This window comes from Tauraco erythrolophus, chromosome 4, assembly GCF_009769465.1.
Source record: "Tauraco erythrolophus isolate bTauEry1 chromosome 4, bTauEry1.pri, whole genome shotgun sequence".
Taxonomy (NCBI): Eukaryota; Metazoa; Chordata; class Aves; order Musophagiformes; family Musophagidae; genus Tauraco; species Tauraco erythrolophus.
In genome coordinates this window covers 85,141,556-85,161,964 of record NC_141468.1, presented here as the reverse complement: position 1 = coordinate 85,161,964, position 20,409 = coordinate 85,141,556, and the positions used below count along the sequence as shown (strand labels likewise).

Here is a 20,409-nt window from a genome sequence, read left to right as displayed (position 1 = left end):
TGCAGGCCCATTATCTGTGGTTTTATATTTGTATTTATCCTACTCATACATATCTCTTGTACTTATACTACTCATAGCACAGATGTGTTGAGGAGATTACTTTCTGCTTTCTTCATTCTTTTTTTAAGATGACAACCTTAAACAATGACAAGTCTTTATAGCTGATGGTGGTTTTGGAACCAGAAGCTTCAAAGGCATTTGGATATTCCAATGGATTCTTTGAAAAAGGACTATTGCTCCAAAGTCAGCTCAGAATTGGTCTCACTTCATAGCAAGAACAATATCAAGTTAATCTCCTTTGCAATTTCGTTTTATCCGGAAAATTAAGTATCCTACATCTATACAGAAAAGCACTTTGAATGGGCATCCTTAAGTGAAATGGCCATGTCTTTTTAGGAAGATATTGCATGACTTATCAGTACTAAAACTAATGATATGAATTACATCAATGTTAAAAAAAATCACCTAACTGAAGCCTAAGTCATTACAGATAATCAACCTCAATACATAAATCAAATATATACAAATTTTCAGTAGGAAAAAAAAACCACACACAACACAAAAAACTACAGATGGTTCCATCTACCCACAAAAGACAGTCAGACACCCACAAAGGATCATCAGATTCCCACAAAGGATAATCAGAAGGAAACTGGGAAGGGGAAGGGGGATGAAAGCACTAGAATTTAAACTTAGGACAACCAGAACTGACTATTAATAAAGTTCCAGTTTCTCTGGGAATGACTGGCAATATACATTAAGGCTGCTACAGCTACAGACAATTACATGAAGAAAATAAGTACTTTACATTGCTGTGACCACTTCTGAATCCTGTTCTAGTAGATCATCTGGCTGACAAGTGAAAGTAATTACAATTGTTCCTCAAAAGCAATGCAAGACTGTAAAATGTACTTCTTGCTCATTTTGAAGCTGGTATAACAATCGAAACTGCTGTTCTTAAATTAAATTTTAAATAATCATTATCTCAGAATTACATGGCCATTAACTGACTTGTGTTTCCTAAAGAAGCAGCAGAGAAATTCCTTATCAGAAAGCAGACCTGGTTTGTCTTTACTGTCTTTGGCAACAATGGAAATAATCTGGTTGATAGATGAAATGTTGCACATAAAATTTTATGAAAATGGAATCGGTGGCACTGAAGAAGTTGACACTGGATTGGCAGTAGCATAGGTGCTATTACAGGGAATGTGCCAAGGGAAAAACTCAGAAAAATCCACCAGAAGTGATGAAGTGAAAAATCTACACAGATTTTTCAGATCCTAAATTCCTTATTGCCAGGAATGCCTTTTGCTTCCTCCGTGTTTTATGGCAGTGTATTTTTCACACTGCATTCAATACGGAAGCACAGTATCAAATGCTTGAATAGAAACATTGTTTTTCTGATTGTTATGCCAACACAAAAAAATCTTAGAAATGGGAGATGCCAGAAATAGGAAAGGACCAATCTCCTCACAAACACAAGACCTCCCAAATTCCACTCTAGCAGCTGGCATTCCCTTATGGTGCTCCTGTTGCAGATGAGAAACCACAGAACAGACTATGTGGTGTAACACATTCACATTTGAGCTTTACAGCAAGGAGAATTTTCTTCCATACATGTTTCTTCCCCAACAAGGTAAATACAGACCACCAAAAGATGCATAACTACATTTCCCTGAATCTGTGGCTACTTGTGTCTGTAGAAGATGACAACCGATGTCCTTTTCATTCCCAGTTTCCTGTATGTTCTATCAAACATTTATTACTCAGGCAGTGACACAAAGAAACTTCCCTCAACATTGAGACTTCTTTCCCCACCATGTTTTTCAGGGTTCGTGACTGGTAGCCAGTTTGACATCATCATTTATGCACTTTCTATACCAAGATATCATAGGATTATACATTATTAGTTCCATAAATGAAGATCATAATATCACACCATATTATTAACCGTTTTTTGTCCTAGCCCTCCTCTACCCACCTGCTGCTTGAGCTGTTGCACAAGACGATCTTTCTCTCGTTTCAGTGCAGCCACTTCATCTTGGGTCTTCTTCTTAGAGGATGAAAGTTCTAGCAGAGCAATATTGGCATCTTTTTCACTAATGGCAGCAAGAAGGGCTTCTTGTCTGAAAAAAAAACACATATAAACACATTATTATCCTGCAAAACTCAGAGTAAGCCTCTGCAAAGAGTTGAACGTACCACAAACGCTGTAGCAGCATGCAACTCCCAAGAGCAGTAATAAATATGTTTCTTATGGTTGTATGTCCGTTGGAAGAGCAGGAGGTCAAGACCCACCTGCATTGCCCTAAATGACTGTGGCAATACCAAATTCTTGCTTATAGGACACGAAAAACATAACGTTGCTATTCTACACTCATCTTTGCAGTTTTTAATAATTACCATTTGTTATTACTTTGGCTGAACATTTCCATTCTTTGTAACGTTCTAAACATTTTCAGAACAGATTTTGAGAATACGTGCACAAATATTAGATTAATCCTAAGACTTCTGTGTTAAATTATATTGGAATATACTGCCTATTCATGCAGCTATTTTAGAACAAAGGTGGCATGTGACAAGTTTACTGAAATTACTTGAACAATACAGTGTATTCCCAGCAGGAAATGATGACACAGACACTTTTGTGCTACATGACAGATGTTGAAATAGATGCCTTCAAGGACACTTGAGCTATTCTTTGACTTTTCTTGTGAGTAACCAATACAATGAGCTTTTTGGATGCATGTCCTGAGTAATTAAGACAAAGGTAGGCCTGCCCTCATCACAAACTCTTTGTAGCCTTGGAGAAATGGTGTAAGCAAGAACATTCTGTAGCACGATCTTGATGCTCAAGCACTGCAATAACTCAATGCAGAAACACAGCCTTGCCACAAGCTTTCCTGATAGCAAAAAGCTCTCACAAATAGAGTTCAGAAACATTTTATTGATACTGTGAATAGAGGAGACAAAGACAATAGCCCTGATCATAAACCAGCAGTTCTCAAATGGACTCAAAGGATTGCTCTGAGTTAGGGAAGACAACTATTTCTGTCCTTTGACCTTAATTCTCACCTGTAGCTGGTGCGGCCAAATCAGGATGTGCAACAGATCATAAAAGAAAACTTTGGACTTATTGTCAAATAGGGGTAGCCTGTGCCACCACTCATCACCTTGCAAAGAAGGAATAAAATGAGGTCCTATCTATTTGTGGCTGTGTGAAAGACAGCATCACGCAGGAGTGATAATGAAAAACAAACTATCTACCTTTTTATCTAAAAACTGAGTTGCAAATGCAGTCAAAATGGTAAAAATTCCAAATTCCCAAATAATCCAAGTTTTTACCTGCTCTAGTTTATAAACAAAAGCATATTAATATTGATAACTTGAGAATGATTTTAAAAAATAATCAAATGTGTTACAAGTATTCTGCTAATCATAGCATAATAATTACTATTGACAATAACATTGCCATAACGCTCGGCCTTTTATTAAAGATGCAAGAAAAGTTATAGAAGCTTAATGTAAACTATTAAGATTGCTTTTAATTATACTAACAAATTTTTCTGTTTGTTGTCAAGAACTTTTTTAATAAAGATCCATCACAATCTGGTGACTTAGGATCACACCAGCAAACTGTTGAGGGCAGCAGCAACACTAAATCTGCTTTTTCTAATTCACCTGTTACGACTCCTTGAGTAGACTTTATTTGTACTAAAACAGCTTTCTCGTTTTCTTCCTGTATCTTCTTTCTGAACAACTTAATCTTAGCTAGGAATTTCTAATTGTGGCTCCAAAAAGTACTTACTGAGCTCCATGTGAAAGAATACATGACCGCGACAGGACAAATGGACAATACTTTTATTTAATATTGATGTTTTTAACATATGCATCTAACATACTGGACCTTCAAACTGAGGGCTTGAAAAGGGAAAGGACTGGTACTACCTGTTAAATGCTGAAAACTTTACAATTTTTATGACCTTGGTGAGCACGAAGAGAGTATTCAATATTGCAACGTTTCTGAGATACTGGAGAGGGAGTTTTTACAAGGGTATGTAGCGATAGGGCACAGGGCAATAGCTTTAAACTGGGGAGACTTAGATTGGATATAAGAAAGAAATTTTTCACTCTGAGGGTGGTGAGGTACTGGAACAGGTTGCCTAGAGAAGTTGTAGCTGCCCCATCCCTGGAAGTGTTCAAGGCCAGGTTGGATGAGGCTTTGGGCAACCTGGTGTAGTGGAGGGTGTCCCTGCCCATGGCAGGGGGGTTGGAACTAGGTGATCTTTGAGGTCCCTTCCAACCCAAATCATTCTATGATTCTACTTCAGTGTTTAAATCAAGGGCCCAGGGAGATGCACACTTAAATATGTAAGCTGTCGTCAGAGAGCGTGCATTGGCTGCAGCTCAGCTGGATGAAGACCTTACCGTCGTGGATACTTACTTAGTAATCCCTTCTCCAATCTGTAAGAATAACTAGGTATATATGTGCTTCTTGACCTTGTTCTAAAAAGTCTGAACAATACCGTTTTGCCTCTTCAAAAAAACTCTCAACTCATTATTTTAATAGAATGGGACCAGGAAGCGACTACACGTGCAGTCCTGCTGACAGAAGTGAGAAGCAGCTCAGGGCTACAACCTTCTAACCCAGCTCAGCACTAGCCAAGCACAGCACTTCTGTCTGCAGAGGTATGTGAAAGGCACACTGACTTCACAGCCCTGGAGCAGAAAATGCCAGGTTCTGAGGTTGTTTCTTTTTGAGAGTCGTAGGGGTGAGACAACACATTTAAAAAGATCTTGTTATTTTTACAGGTGAAAAAAAAAATACACTGCTCTCTCTGGAAAAGGTGAAATTTTGCTAAGACAACGGGTGAAAATTGACTCACTGATGAGAAAGTCCATGACTGCTTTCAGATGGGTGATAGCTATGATGGAAGAACAACTTTATCTTACACGTTACAGGTTTAAGTGAGAAGAGGGTGAGGATGTATGACCTGGCTTCCTTCTGATTCGAGTCAGTCTGATTCGATTTCAAGCCCTCTTGGCGATATTTATGCCAGTGAAACTTAAGACTTCTACCACTGCATAGGTGGAAGAAACTAGAGCATAAAAAGCCCACTGCTAAGATGTGATCTCTGTTCTAAGATCACATCTAAGATGTGATCTTCAGTCACTGCAATGATTGCTGGAGTTTTGCTGAAGCGACCCATACACAGAAGTTTGCTGTTATCAGGATCTCAACTGAAGCCATATAGCTCGTATCAAAAAATGTGAAAGAACAACGTATTTCAAGAGGAGAAGGTGTTTTTCAACAGCCAAAGTTGTTCACCATCTGACAGCAGAATGGACTTACACAGTGAACTTTCTGCCGGTGGAATTTATCTCTGGATTTATATAGGTGTTTCTTGCACATGCTAAGAGAGTAAGCTTGTTTTAAGTGGACTACCAGCATGCCAAAAATCTGACAGATTCAGTTTAGACAGTACTTGGACTCTGCCTAGATCATATCTAGAAAAGCTAGCACCTTAAATTATTCCCTGCCTTTCAAGACATGACACCAGAAAGTTACGCAATTCTTTGTGACATTTTAGGATGACAGAAAGATATTCTAAACACATTTATTCTATGAAGAAATACAAATACTCTGATGACTTAATGGAGACAAAGAGTAGAAGAAAGGAAAAGGTGCACATCAGGTGCCCAGTTGTAGGGTTAAGCTCGTAGGTGGGGGAACGACCGATAATGGGTACATTATTATTGCCATTTTGTTTCTGTTGCTTTTGCTTTATGGAAAAGTACCCAGTGTTGGAGGTCTGCCTGAAACACGAAAAATACCAAGAGAGTGAAGTGAGAGAACATGATCCATGACCTCTGCTTTTTTCTAGTTCTCGGTATCCTGGGAAAGACAGGCTGGCTTGGAGCTCTGGTCATTTTCACTTTCTTTAATCTGTTTTGAGTCTAAAGAAACACTCTTTGAATAGTAAACCCACAATCCTCACTGATGATTCAGGACCAGAGCCAAGAATATCTCTGTAACAGTATCTACATAGCCATGACTCCGGTATGGAAATCGAAGGTGCCTCAAACACCATGGAAAGCACACCTTCTGCGATCAAATACTTCCTTCTCCATCTCTACTTCTGAAGTGAACACTTCAGGACCAGGACAATGAGATAGCGAAAACAGTCCATCACTTATTTATCACCAAATTATCTTTGCCACTATGTCTTAAAACCATCCTACTGGTCAAAACTGGAGGGCTATATCATGTGTGAGACAAAGGTGCTGGTCAAGAAATGGGCTGAAAGGTGTTGTGGCTTTCTGTTTTTTTTGAACGGGAATAAGATGAAGTTTGAACGAAAATAAGAAAAATCTCCTCCGAAGTGATACACACATTCTAGCTGTGGTTTGAATTCTGCAAGCGAAATGTTGCGTATGGGAGAAGTGCAGGTGTCACTGTCAGCTCTCCTGAAAGGAGACATGTCTGTAACGGCACATTACTGCTCTCAGCAGAGCTTGGAATTGCTAAAATGCTTCTGAAAGACCAGAAAAAGCAACCATTATCGAGTAAAAGACAAGGTTTGTGATTGCACAACACTGCAAAACTGACTTGTTTCCCTTCTCGAGAGCTGTCATTCCCAGAGAGGCCAGAAGAATACGCTGTAAGACAGGTGAGGCTGCAAGAAGGAGAAACCTTCTTGCTCCAAATGGTGCTAGTAGCACATGAACAAACCTATCCATCAGGAGTGCTGGAGACAGTTGTACAGGCTCAACTTCAGTGTAGGGAACAGTCAGTGGTACAGGCTTAGTGTCTTCAGCAAAGCGTGTGTCTTCAGTTCACCACGCTGGAGGTCCTGCAATGTCCTAAGAGGCAGGCAAAGCGTGTACTTGCTGCACAATCCAAGACCTTCTAAGATGCTGGCTAATGCCAGAGCCATCACATAAACGCAGCTCACATAAATTTGTTCAGATATTTCATGTACTAATAATTTACGTGGCCAGCAGGTGTCAAGGAAGGTGATTCTGCCCCTCTACTCTGCTCTGGTGAGACTCCATCTGCAGTACTGCGTTCAGCTCCGAGGCTCCCAACATAAGAATGTCATGGAGCTGTTGGAGTGGGTCCAGAGGAGGCCACGAAGATAATCCGAGGGCTGGAGCACTTCTGCTATGAAGACAGGCTGAGAGAGTTGGGGCTGTTCAGTCTGGAGAAGAGAAGGCTCCAGGAAGATCTTCCAGCAGCCTTCCAGTAGCTAAAGGGCCTACAAGAAAGCTGGAGAGGGGGTTTTTACAAGGGTATGTAGTGATAAGACAAGGGGCAATGGATTTAAACTGAAAGAGGGGAGACTTAGATTGGATATAAGAAAGAAATTTTTCACTCTGAGGGTGGTGAGGCACTGGAACAGGTTGCCTAGAGAAGTTGTAGCTGCCCCATCCCTGGAAGTGTTCAAGGCCAGGTTGGATGAGGCTTTGGGCAACCTGGTGTAGTGGAGGGTGTCCCTGCCCATGGCAGGGGGGTGGGAACTGGATGATCTTTGAGGTCCCTTCCAATCCAAACCAGTCTATGATTCCATGGTTTACCTGTTTTTAAAATAGATGATTACAGAGTAGTTATATGGAAGTGGAGCTGCCTCTGGAGTACTTCTGATTCATTTTGTTTGCAGTTCAGCTGGGACTGAGAGTTCATATAGCTGATGCCAAGGACATAGCGATAACAAATGACTCCAACTCTGAATACCGACTGTTCAGAGGTCTGAGATGTCTTTGGAAGGCAGCGATGACTGCAGGGTCAAGAAGTCACTGAAAATTGCCATGACTGAATTCTTCTGATGCCAAATATCACGAGCCTTTGAAGCACTCCTGATGAGGTTGTCCTGTAGCATCCACTGGCCATACTAACACTTTTGTCAACATACAACAAAGAACAGTGTGCAAAGACACATCTCCTTCAGGCCTTGAATGGCAATGCTTGATTTCGTGAAGATAACCAGGCAAGACAGCAACAGTTTAAATTGCAGCTTGGTTTTCAGTACAGTCTTTGAATCAAGGCAAAGCTTTAAGAATGTCCCTTAACTACAGAGTCTTTTTTTTTCTGAATGAAAGCTTAAAAATTAGAACAATGTACTACTATACTACTAGATATTATTAATACTACAAACTGTAGAAATAGAAGGCAGGCATCCAGCAAAGCAGTATTTTCTAAATCTTTCTGTAGCAGGGAAGAAAGGGCTTAAATAATTCTGCAGCATTTAACTTCGGATGTTGAACAACACTTTTCTTAGAGAATAGTTCAGCTGCAGTGACTTTAGTAAAACTGGCAGGTGCTACCATCTCATACACGTTACAGAGGCCCTAGGAAAAGACAGACACAGCACAGATGTGATCTCTTGTACGGGCTTGGGTGAGGATAAATAAGTGATTTGGTAGTTTGAGTGACCGAGATTTGAATGAACCTGGAAAATAAGGCACTACAGCTCACACAGATTCAGTTACCAAATCCCTTCAGCACTAAAACACTCCAGTGTGCAGTGCAGTCAAAACTGTAACACATTTCCCTGGAGCACTGCGGACACCAGTCTTGTTTCATTCCTCTTTTTCCTCTTTGGTGAACCACAGCATATTTTTGCAAATGGGGACGCGAGGCTTTCTAACTACTCAGTAACCCTCAGCACTGCAGGACTAATAAGCTGTATTCCTGGCTAATAAGCTGTAGCGGGATAAGCCCAATAAGGAGTAATAAAAAAGGTTCACCCATAAGACTAAAAACGTTTTAACTACTAGAGTAGCCAAATTTGTCCTCTGGCTTACAAAAACTAATAGAATTGAGATGTCTTTAAATGGTTCTCTATAGCACTTGGTTTCAGGAGACTCCATATTTCCTTCACAGCTCCTTCGTAGTAAAGGAAAGGAATTCTTTTGGTAAAACATAACAGAAAGTGAATTTTAAAAAGCAGTTTTGTACTTTGCAGCACAGTTCTCTGGGTCACAAGGCTGGAATACTTATCAGCCGTGTAATTAGAAAGAATAACAGGCTGCAAACAATGCTGAATTAATGATGCTTCCAAACATAAACCCGATAAATATTTATTAAAAGAGTATGTTTACCTATGTCAGAGACAACACAAATTCCATATAGAAATGTTATGAATACACCATTCTATATAATTTTATTTCAAATTATTAGATATCTACCTATGTGGAGTATTTCTGAAAGTACAGATGAGAATGTAAAAGCAATATTGAGATTAGCAGCAGCTTTGATTTTAATGTCACTGAGGAACTGGGATAATTCCATCAGGTCTAATTTCATTACAGGGATCAGATCTGTTCTCTTTCTGGCAGGCATTAAATGACAGCATGGGTAAGAATCTGACACACATTCGGAGAGGTCAGACAGCTACAAGCTCATAGCAATCCAGTCAGTTCCTTCAATGTTGCTCTTCCATGAGGGATGACTGATCTGCCAGAGCTCTCAACCTGGCATATTAAGATAAGCTGTAATCATGGCTGTTATGGCTTTAATACAGAAGGCTTCAAACTGGAAAGGTTCTGCTGTTTGATAAACTGTTTAGTCCCTCCAGCGGTAAGGGCACCAGCCACCACAGAAGGAAAGAGCTGATACCTGGGCAGTACTTGCTTCAGGTGTCCCATTTTTCTCCATGGCATTCACTCAAAGCCTACAGAAAATGCTGATAAAAGCTTTTAATGCTTTTCTATCACAGACTTACCATGGTGAATCGCCGTAATAATAAGAACTGTGTTATTTGCATATGAATTTAAAAAAACCTTCCATGAAATCACAACAACATAAAGAACTAGCAGGCAGAGATTCAGATAAAGTACTGCAGTATTACAAGAGTTAGACATTTAGGCGACAGCTTAGAGCATAAAAGTGCTAGGACATGGTATTGAGTAATTTTGTGAGTTTGGTAGTATGACACTGGTTGGCTGGGTCACACCTGATAAACTCTTAAAAAGTAACTAGTAATACAACACACCAAACAGCTGATCCAACGGGACAGTTCTCCTGGCTGCTAACATCACCCTTGTCATCACAAACTGTCAACACATCTACAATGGTAGTTCCAAACTCAACATTTTTTCCTATTTTTTTTTCCCCTGGTTATACAGCATCCACAGAAAATTAAGAAACTCTGACTGTGCAGAGAGTAAATTCCAGTTTCTAACACTCTAAGACCCTGGCAAGGAACAGCCATCATGCTGTCAGTGTGGTTACTAAACCTGGAGCACCTCACAGGGACAACGCGGTCCTTGCAGAGAATTTGGTTCTTAAAAGTATCCTTGAAAAATACTGGCAGCCATACCAGAGAACACCATATCAAGGTGCTAACAGACCAGTAACTTACTCAATACACAAGTTGCCAAATTCTGCACCAGCTACAATTTCTGCAATATTTAAGATGCAGCTATATGAAAAAGTAGAAAGCATCCCAAAGAGAGCAAAACATTTATCCAAAAGAAACAGTAGCAACCTCTCGCTGCAAAAAAGGTGGGAATAAAATGTCACTTGGCAGTATGTACTACCTGCTCTTTTAATTACAGCTGGGAATAATCAAACCTCAGGCTGCAAATTTGTTTCCTAAACACAGCCTTACACCCTCAGTCAAAGGGATAATACCACTCCTTCCATTCCTGTACTTGTTTCCTGAATCAGCAAGTTACCTTTGCCTTGTCCGGACGGCACATCAGCAGTCTTCCTCACCCCTCTCTACTCTCTCACAGCTACCAAAAAAAGAATTGCAAATTCAAGCAAACCAAGTGAGAAGAAAACAAAAAGTTGCTTGTCATCAGTAAACTGAAACCTCTTGAATTTACACTTTTTAACTGTTTTTCAATGCCATTACATACAAGTGACCGCAACTGGAAAACACGAGATAAAAATATAAAATCTTTGTGAATAGAGTTGTGTGGTCACAAAAGAGGTGCCCCTTTAATTTGCCATTGTATGAATGAAGTGATAACACATCAATGTTAATTTTAGACACAGGAAGCATTACCACTTGTGCTGTCCCTGTTCAAAAAAAAAATAAAACACTGATAACACATGTAGACTTCCCTATACACATTTTCTCTAACATCCTAAATGTCTAGAATCACAGAAGCATCATTCCTTACTAGGATTGATAAGCAATGCTTTCCAAAGCCCTTTCCCTCAACATATTTGATATAGTCAGAAGTAATCCCATAAATATTTTATATTACTTTTCCCATCAATGTTTCAGCCTTTCTTTTACTTAAGCTTTTTCATTTTTCTTTCACTTAAGCTTTTCATCTTAATTTTACCATTTTGGCACCTGAGGCAAAGATTTACAATTCCTAGTCCTGCTCACTTCTCAGCTCTGAGCGCTCAGAATTGCAGTACAGCTCTAGACTGTGTCTGCCAGCACACCCAGAAAAAAAATCTAAAGCTTTGGCAGAGGGGCTTTCCAACCCACCACTAATTTCCTGAACTATTTTTATTGATTAACTCCTCCAGTGAAAAAGATGCTGCTGCGTATCACAGCTGCTAAACTGGTAGCACGTGAGCCTTACCTACTTGCCAATGAAGAGTTCTTGAAGATGGTACATTTTAGAAAGAACCTTCAATCCTGGCACCTGATTTTACGGGAGATTTGTCCCTATAAAGTGTAGTATTTTTTTTTAAGACAACTCTCCTTGTTTTACCAGCCTTTGATGCAGAAGCTGGATGAGAGACAAAGCACTCACAAAGCTCTTGAGTTCCACACAGCTGCCTTTTCAGAGAAGGAAGTTCTGAAACTTGGGCTGTCTTTCTTCATCTGCAGTTTAACAGCAGTGCAGAGCACGAACTCCAGGTATCATTTTCATCCAGGCAACACAGGCCACCAGATTTTGAAAAACCACCTTGTAAGAAAAGCAGCTCTAGCTTCTTTTCCTGTGACATGGTCAAGTACAGGTTGAACTTTAGCTTAGCACATGGTTTCACCATCAGCTTAAGCCGACACACGACAGGACTCTTGCTGAAAGAGATGCTTCATCCCTCCCATTTTCAGGCTCCTGCCCCCTCCCTGGTGTCAGCAACACTGATTGTGTATCCCTGCAGCCTGGCGTTCTAGTTAAAATCCAGCCCTGAATAAACAGGAGGAACCCAAATCTGACCACAGGTTCCTCATCCCTAGAGGAACTGCAGTTCTTCAAGATGCTGTGACAGCGTCAAACCCTGACTTGCCAAAGCCAGCGCTGCCAAAACGTAAGAATGGAAAGTGAATCATGGAATTCAAATTGATTATAATATATCGAACAACCACAATTACTAGAGTGAAAACAATTGTTCTTATGTCTTCGTGAATCAGACCTCAAGTGAATGTTGTTATTAAGAAAACTATCCAAACTCTGGACTCTATAAAGATACAAAGTGTTAGGAAATCCACCTAAATGACTATCCTGACTCTTATGTCTGGTTAGTATAATTCATCTCACTTCTTTCTGCATCTGTCCTGTTTCCATGCTTCACATACTTACTCTGGTAGGTCATCATACCTTTCTTTCTTTATATTTCATCTGTCTGCTCATTGGAAACCAAGGCAAAGGCATTAATTTAATTTTGGGACCATAAGCATACTAGAGCTGATCCTAGTCCTGTCCTCAGTGCACTGTGGTTCCACTTCTTTTCCCCATCTTTTTATAGCTGTGGCTATAGAATGCTACATTATTTGTTTCGATTTCCATTGAAAGGTCTAGTTCAGCGTGAGTTTTCACAATTCTCACTTTGTTCCTGTAATTTCTGCCTCCCAGAAATACTCCTCTTTCTTGACCAATTTTTAAGGATGCTGCTAATTTCCTTTTGGATGCAGATACACAGCTGGTTTGTAACTCTTCCTTACACTTCTTCCCCTGTGTTTGGGATGCAAAGACCTCACAGTTTTGGACTTTTGATTTAAATAAATTCCTTGCTTCCTCTACACTTGAATCTCTTGAGTCCTTCTGTCCAATTTACTTGCTATATAATATTCTTAATTTTTCAGTTTACTACTTTGAAATGGAAAACTTTACCTGTTTAGCATAGCTTTTTTATTTAAATACAAGTGCACTCAATTCGTGTCTAGTACAGCTGAATTTGGTTTTGGTGACTATTTCTTCTCTAGTATCATCTACACTTATTACAATCCCAAGGTCTTAAGCTAACATTACTTCTTGGTGATCCAGTAAATACTGAGTTAGGAAGTCTAGCAGTTTCTCTGATTTGTATCCAATAAATAGATATCTCCCATAAAAACACATTTCTCCATTGTTATTTACATCTACCACAACGCTACACCTAAAATCCATAGGAGGCTACAATCCACTCTCTTTGGATAAGTCCTTTTATGGTCCTTACATTATTTTGACTCCAAGTAATGATATTTCATTTGTGCTACCACTTTTTTATTTCCTCAGAATCTCCAGTGTCATTTAACATATGACACCTGTACTTTCATTTCTAGCTTTCCTGAACAACTTGCACCCACATTCCAGCTGTGAATATTATTCTATTTCCCATTAATTGTCGTTATCCCTGTGACATCTGGTTTCATGTTACATATAAGACGTGTAGAGCTACTTCATTTTGTTGTTCTTTTATAAACGTCTCCATTTTCCTACACATTTCAACAAATTTTCTTGCTGTAGTTACAGATTGCTTCCATTATTTATTGTCTATTTGACTACCAATCTGGATGGATCTCACCTAACTTCCTCCTCCCTCTTCTCTGAGGGTTCTTCTATACAATCGTGCAAGCCTCTCTTCCAGAACCACCTTGTCCGATTTCTAAAAAGACCTATCTCCTATAAGGTCAGACACAGTATAAGGGACTGTTTAGATTAAATGTGCAAAGAGTGTCTTAGGGTTTGGTGGCAGTAACAACAGCAGCACTGATGATGACATCTGTTCCACCCTGATCCTAATGCTTACTACCTGTATTTCAGTCTTTTCTGTTTGCTGCTGCTGCCCAGGAGATGGATTGAAAAGGGAGCACAAGAAACACCAAGTGTCTGGATAAGGCCAAGAATAGCAGCATCAGGGGAAAAAGAGGATGGAAGCAATTTCATTCAGCATTGAGGCATCACTTTGTCTCCTGCTACGGGTAGCTTCAACGACTGCTGCTACATAGTGCCAAAAACCTGTTTCTAAGCAAACAGAAGTTGTTGAAAGAGTTGAGGACAGGAATGGAGCAGGTGTCAGGGGCTATGGATAAAATTACAATATATTTAGTCTCATAATTGCAGCAGAAGGGGCCTGAGAGGTTTCATTTCATTTCCTTTTTCATTTCTGGGTCTGAAAGTAGGTGTAGCTACTTGCAGTCTCTTAGTGCAGAAGATTTGTTTGACTTGGCACTACAATATATTTTGATGAGCTCCGAAGATAAACAAGTCTCCAGATGCTTAAAGTGACTGGCATTCTACAGTAAGCAGGGAGCATCCTCTTCTGTTTTTATCTCTATCCAGTCCCTGTTTTTCATGGGAAGAATGAGAAGAAACTGGAGCTGCATGCTGTAAAAACATTTTAGGAGATGAGTATGTGTACTCTGCTCCAGCACAAGCACCGTTAAGCCTCATCTAAACCATGGAAACAGACCCTTGACAACCCTCTATTATCAGATCCCTGCTACACATAATGATACATTCTGTTACACAAAGATTTTTTTTTCATATACATATTTAAAGGAGTTTTATAAAAAAATTAATAAAGCTCAACAATCTCGAAGTAAGCTGTTATTATCTGTGTTTTGTAATGAGGCACAAGAACATGAAACTTAATCAACATAGAATCATAGAACGGTTTGAGTTGGAAGAGACTTCAAAGATCACCTAGTTCCAACCCCTCTGCCACGGGCAGGGACACTCTCCACTACACCAGGTTGCCCAAAGCCTCATCCAACCTGGCTTTGAACCCTTCCAGGGATGAGGCAGCCACAGTTTCTCTCGGCAATCTGTTCCAGTGCCTTGCCACCCTCAGAGTGAAGAATTTCTTCCTTAGATCTCATCTAAATCTGCCCTCTTTCAGTGTAAAGCCATTGCCCCATGTCCTGTCACTACATAGCTTTGTAAAAAGTCCCTCTCCAGCTTTCCTGTAGCCCCTTTAAGTACTGGAAGGCTGCTATAAGATCACCCCGGAGCCTTCTCTTCTCCAGGCTGAACAGCCCCAACTCTCTCAGCCTGTCTTCATAGCAGAGGTGCTCCAGTCCTCGGATCATCTTTGTGGCCTCCTCTGGACCTGCTCCAGCAGCTCCATGTCCTTCTTGTGTTGGGGACTCCAGAGCTGGTATGGGTGTCCCCAGTTCATATGTGAGGGAATTGGAAAAACCTCATTTTAGCACATTCCAGCTACCAACATCTTTTCAAATGAACAAATTTGAAGCTTTGTTTATCCTGTAGTTTAAATGAAACTCTCATGAAAATTGCCTTATTAAGGAAATCTTATCACATGTAAATTTACAGATATAACTCCAGTATCTTAGAAAAAGTAAAAACCCTCCAATTTCAAGGATATGAAATAGAAGAAAAAAACTTAAATCAGTTTGTATCACATAGAGAGACTGGCTCTCATGAAAACCTGCCAACACTATAGATAAATGGAAGTTCCCATACCCTCCTGTAAGCAACCTCTTGCTTGTTTTCATACAGTTGCCCTTTACTTGGTTGTACCATTGCTAAGGAGTATAATTTGGCATCTACTTAGGTATTGAGACTTGCAACCAGGCTGATTTTTTGAAACAAAATGTCTTGCTAAATTTCAAGATGTTTAAATTTTACCTATTTTATGGAAAAAATTGTGCGTATTTTCAAAGCCGACTTCAGGATGAGAAGGTTAAGGCAGAAATTTGAGTGTGTTGCAAGGAACAGGACTGCTTTACAATTACAGCTTCTTCACTCTAACAGTATTATTTACAAACTATTAGAGGAAAAATGGCTCTTTCTGTCAGTTCCCTATGTCTAAACTATTTAAAACGACTAAATTGAAACAAACAAATTCATGGCAAGAATATACAGAGGAGATTTACACTTAGTTGTATGAAGAGTTATAGTGGACAGAGGCAAAAAATAACTGAGAGGCAGGGTGAGCATGAGTGAATTGAACAACTTTTACCCCCCAAACCATCCTTAAGAAACATCAGGAAAAATCCTGAGCATTTTCTGAAGTGTAGAGACCAATGAACGTACAAGAAAATATAAGGATGCTTCATGCAGAATAAATCTTTTAAAAACAGATATGGAAGACCACCAAGAAAGAAAAGTGTTAAGACTTTTAAAAGTAACAACTGCCAACTGCAAAACACGTAAACAAACATAATCAATTGAAATAGAAATATTTCTATATGGCTTAGAGAGTAATATTTCCATATGGCTGAGAGTCAGGATCTATTCTTCATGCCTGTCACTTGTGATTTGACCAAGAGCACATCATTTAACCACCTCTGTAAATGGAAATACTATTTACCTAAGAGGAGGATCGTACGAGTACGTCTGGTAACATCTGTGAAGCAGTGACATCCTGAGCTGAAAAGAGTCATGTCTCTTTTTTTATGTATTGTTAGCTTAAAGGAAAAAAGCAAAGTCTGGCACGCTTCAAGCTGCCTTATTTTTGCTAAGAGTACCACGATTGAACCGAGATTTTCCCTTTTTCACGGAAGAAACTCAGGGAGTTAAAAGGCCATGAAACTATGAAGGAAACACCTGGGAAGCAAGAGGATTCCTCTACCACCAAATCCCAAGCAGACACACAGCAGAGAGCTCTTGGGCAAGACAAGCGAAACTGCCAGCTCGGAGCAAACCCGCGTTCATGGATTTATGGCAGCCTCCCAGTTACAAGCCCATCTGGGCTGGAGCAGGGGGGAGATCGGGAAGACCATGCGCCGGTTACATTTTTGCCATTCCTGCTGTGGTATGGCATGAATAAATCACAGGGCTGAGGTCAGAACAGCCAGCCCATAAAGTGATTCATGGGCCCAGCAGCACATTCCCCCCAGGACTATGTACTTTATTACAGTAAACCTCAGAACAAGATACAATTTCCTGTCTCGAGGAGCAGCCTTTAAATCAGGACACCTGGACAGCCCTGCAACCACTTACAGAAACAATGGGTCTCAGCCCCACCGCCGCCTCTCCTCGCTGGCCCGCTGCGTTAAACGCTCAATACCACCTTTGGAAACCACCTCCTTCTGCAACAGATTACTGTGGTGACAAGACCGTGGAGCCAACGTACTGATATAATCCTATTCTTCAGCCATAGCTCCCCACCCAAGAAATAAATATTCTCCATCTGTTGTTTTTCTTTCCGTTTTAGCTTTCAGGTCTCTCCTGCACTGTAAGAATTTGACCCAAAACGTTAAGGCAACAAAGGAATTGAAAGGCAACTCATTGGTTTCTCTGTTAGCAAGCAGATCCTTCACTGAGTGAGTCTTTTTTTTGCAAGCCGAAGAACCTGCCGTGCGATTTAGGTTGCAATATGGATGTTCTCACTGTGGTCAAGGTCTGTGATCTGCATTTTGGTTTTGGCACCTGGAAAGAAATTGAGGTGGTGACAGAGACGATGGTATTGTTGGACTCCTGAAAACTCTCACTCTCAGCTAAGGAACAGGTTACACTTTCAGCAGAAAGAACAACAGAAAACTCATTTCAAGCCACAAAACAAAGCAGTGGGTATCTTCTCCTCTAAACGTTCTGAGGAGCCTTATCTCTAAACACTTAAGCCACGTAGGCCAATTGCCTACAGAGGAGCAATCTGCCATGACTGCCTCGTATTCCAGTTGTCCCTCAGATAAAGGTGAGGCATGTGCTGACTGTACTTGGAAGTTGTCCTTGGAAGGAACAGGACACTCTTCAGATGGAGGCTCCCACAAAATAGGACAGAAGTAAAACCTGCTTTGCCTTCTTCAGATCCACAATGGATCACCAGAATGAGAGTTTCACTCTGGTAAATTTTTTTCATTCAACAATGCGGAGCATGAATGAGAAAAGAGAAGGAAGCTTCCCTTCGAGCATTTATTGGCAAAAGAAAAGACCTTCCCACGGCTACTGTCATTCTGCACGATCACTTCGCAAACAGTAGAAGAGATCTTGATTATTTTCACTCTTCAAAGTTCTTTCAGATCTTAAAACTACAGACATGACAAGGTAACAGGTCCCTGGGAAGCTGCTTCGTGGAAAACATAGCTAGGAGTAAGAAGCTTATATATACTGAGACATACCTGAAAGATTTTCAGAGGACAAGAACATAAGAGAAAGTGATAGAGGAGGGGAAATTTTAGGGAAATTTAGGGGAGAATTCATCAAACACTGAAAGTTAAGAATGCTATCGAAGTGATCAAAGTTAAAATATCTCGATAAGGAAAAAGGAAAAGAGAAGGCTTGACAAAACAGATGTAAGTAATGCTAAATCCAACAGAATTGTCCAAGACTGAACCCTCCTGAAGCTATTTATTTCATTATTACTTTTCCTATAAGTGAAAATAGCTGTGTGGAAAACTACTTCTTCCACCTGCTTATTTTATTTTGTTTTATCCTACTTGAAGGATCTCCTTAATTTTAGTGGAGTGTTTCAGAGCTTACAGTAGGCATAATCAAGGCTTATTCATTGATTTTATCCAATCCGATTTCCTGTACAGAACAAACACTTATATCGTATCCAGATGCTCCCGTTGAAGTCAATAACTTATTCTGAGGAGGCAGGAAAAGGACATCCACTTGTGACTGAAAGCCATGAGGAACCGACTGCTATCCTCTGAGTTTGTCCCAGCAGTTAATAATTTTCGCTGTCAGAAAGTCATATGTTTTTCTAATCCTAATTTTTCTGTCCTCAGTTTCTAGATAATGATCCTTGTTTCGACTGTCTCTACTGGAATAAACAATGTCTTAATAGCACTATTATTTCATTTTCTAGATATTAGAACCATACAGAGTATTGTGCCAACTGTATCAACTACCCTATAAAATAGAAGTAAAATCCTCATTCTATTTGTACTCATTAATCCTACTTTTATGGAGCCAAAGTCCTTCTGCCGCCAACGTCGCATTGCTTTTTTCCATAACATTGCTACATCTTTTCCAAGTCATTCCTTTCAAAACAGTGTACAACAGTCTCCATATTGTTCTAATTTACATGCCGAATGTTCAGATGCACTTTGTGTAAATGAGTTCACATCAAGAAGCAATTTAATTTGCCCTACAGGTCTGTTCTCACCATTAGGTAATGCTATGCCATTTTCTTTATCACCTGCCATTTTATACTTATTTTCAGCTCATCGATAAAATTATTGTTAGCATCAAGCCTAGTACCCAAATCTATGAAGCTCAAATATTACTGTTCAGTTTTTATTGTAATTGGTAAATCCTGACAGATAATGCTCACTTTAAGCATATTGTCCATACAGCGTTAATACATAATGTTGGAAATTGCTAATTTACATAAATCTAATTATATTTAATGCAAAAAGTATTTTTAAACCAAACTTCGGAGATAATCAAGGAATCATAATGCATTTTTTTGACATTACACATCTCACACAAATCAAGTTGACTGGTATTAATTAGAAGCCTATTCTTTAATTCTTTACATTATCAGAATCTTTTAGCAGCTTATTCATTACTTTGCTCACAAATTGTAACAGTTAATCAATTCACAGCAAGTTAATCATCCTGCCTGCTATTCTGCAACGTTTCCAGAACTTTAGCATTTCCAGAACTTCTAGAATTTCACCAGAATTCCAATATTTATTAAACTTTTGAGGAGTCAAAATTCCCTTCAGCTGACTTTTTATAGTTTTCTTAGATACCAGAAATCTTGGCATGCCACTCCCAACACATGTATAACATCTTCAGCAGTTTTTTACACTGAAAAGAAAGAGATATGGAATGCCACAGAGCCTTTCTAAGAAGAGAGGCAAAAACATCTCTCCCCAATTTCTGTGTGATCCAGATTAATAATAAAGGATGTCACAAACCAGTAAAATAATATTTTAGGCATACTGCAAATACCTCAAATGGCTTAATCAACTGAAGAAAAAAAAAAAATGAATCGGTCTTTCTTGACCTTTTTTTTCCCAGTAATTCTAATTATGCTGGCTATTTTACTACCAACAGAAACCAGCAAATTTTTATAACTGAACAAGTTTTTAATGATTTGAATGCTGGCATTAAGAAAAAACAGTGGTCATTTCATCACCACAGCAAATACTAATGGTGTTCTCTCTCAAGCCAAAGACAAAATTCCCATTGACTTACTACAGTAAGAGTTGTATGAAGGAACTGAATTCTCTCTGCCTTCTAAATGGTTTTAAATATTAATTTACTTCATTCTACATTCAAAACTTCCAGCATTCCGTTTATCTATTTAAAACCACACAGAAAATCATATTTAATAAAAAAACATGTTAAGGTTGCAAAATGAAATTTGTG

The 20,409-nt window shown here is 39.5% G+C and overlaps 1 protein-coding gene across 9 annotated transcripts in view; it reads right to left on the bottom strand.

Annotated features, from left to right (window-relative positions):
• The window catches only part of ERC1 (ELKS/RAB6-interacting/CAST family member 1), a 278,996-nt gene that overhangs the window by 50,852 nt on the left and 207,735 nt on the right, over positions 1-20,409 (bottom strand). For all 9 annotated transcript variants that reach the window (XM_086610616.1, XM_086610613.1, XM_086610615.1 and 6 more), the window contains one exon: positions 1,982-2,126. In XM_086610616.1, coding sequence (XP_086466742.1) covers positions 1,982-2,126 — 145 coding nt within the window. The remainder of the gene's footprint in view (positions 1-1,981; positions 2,127-20,409) is intronic.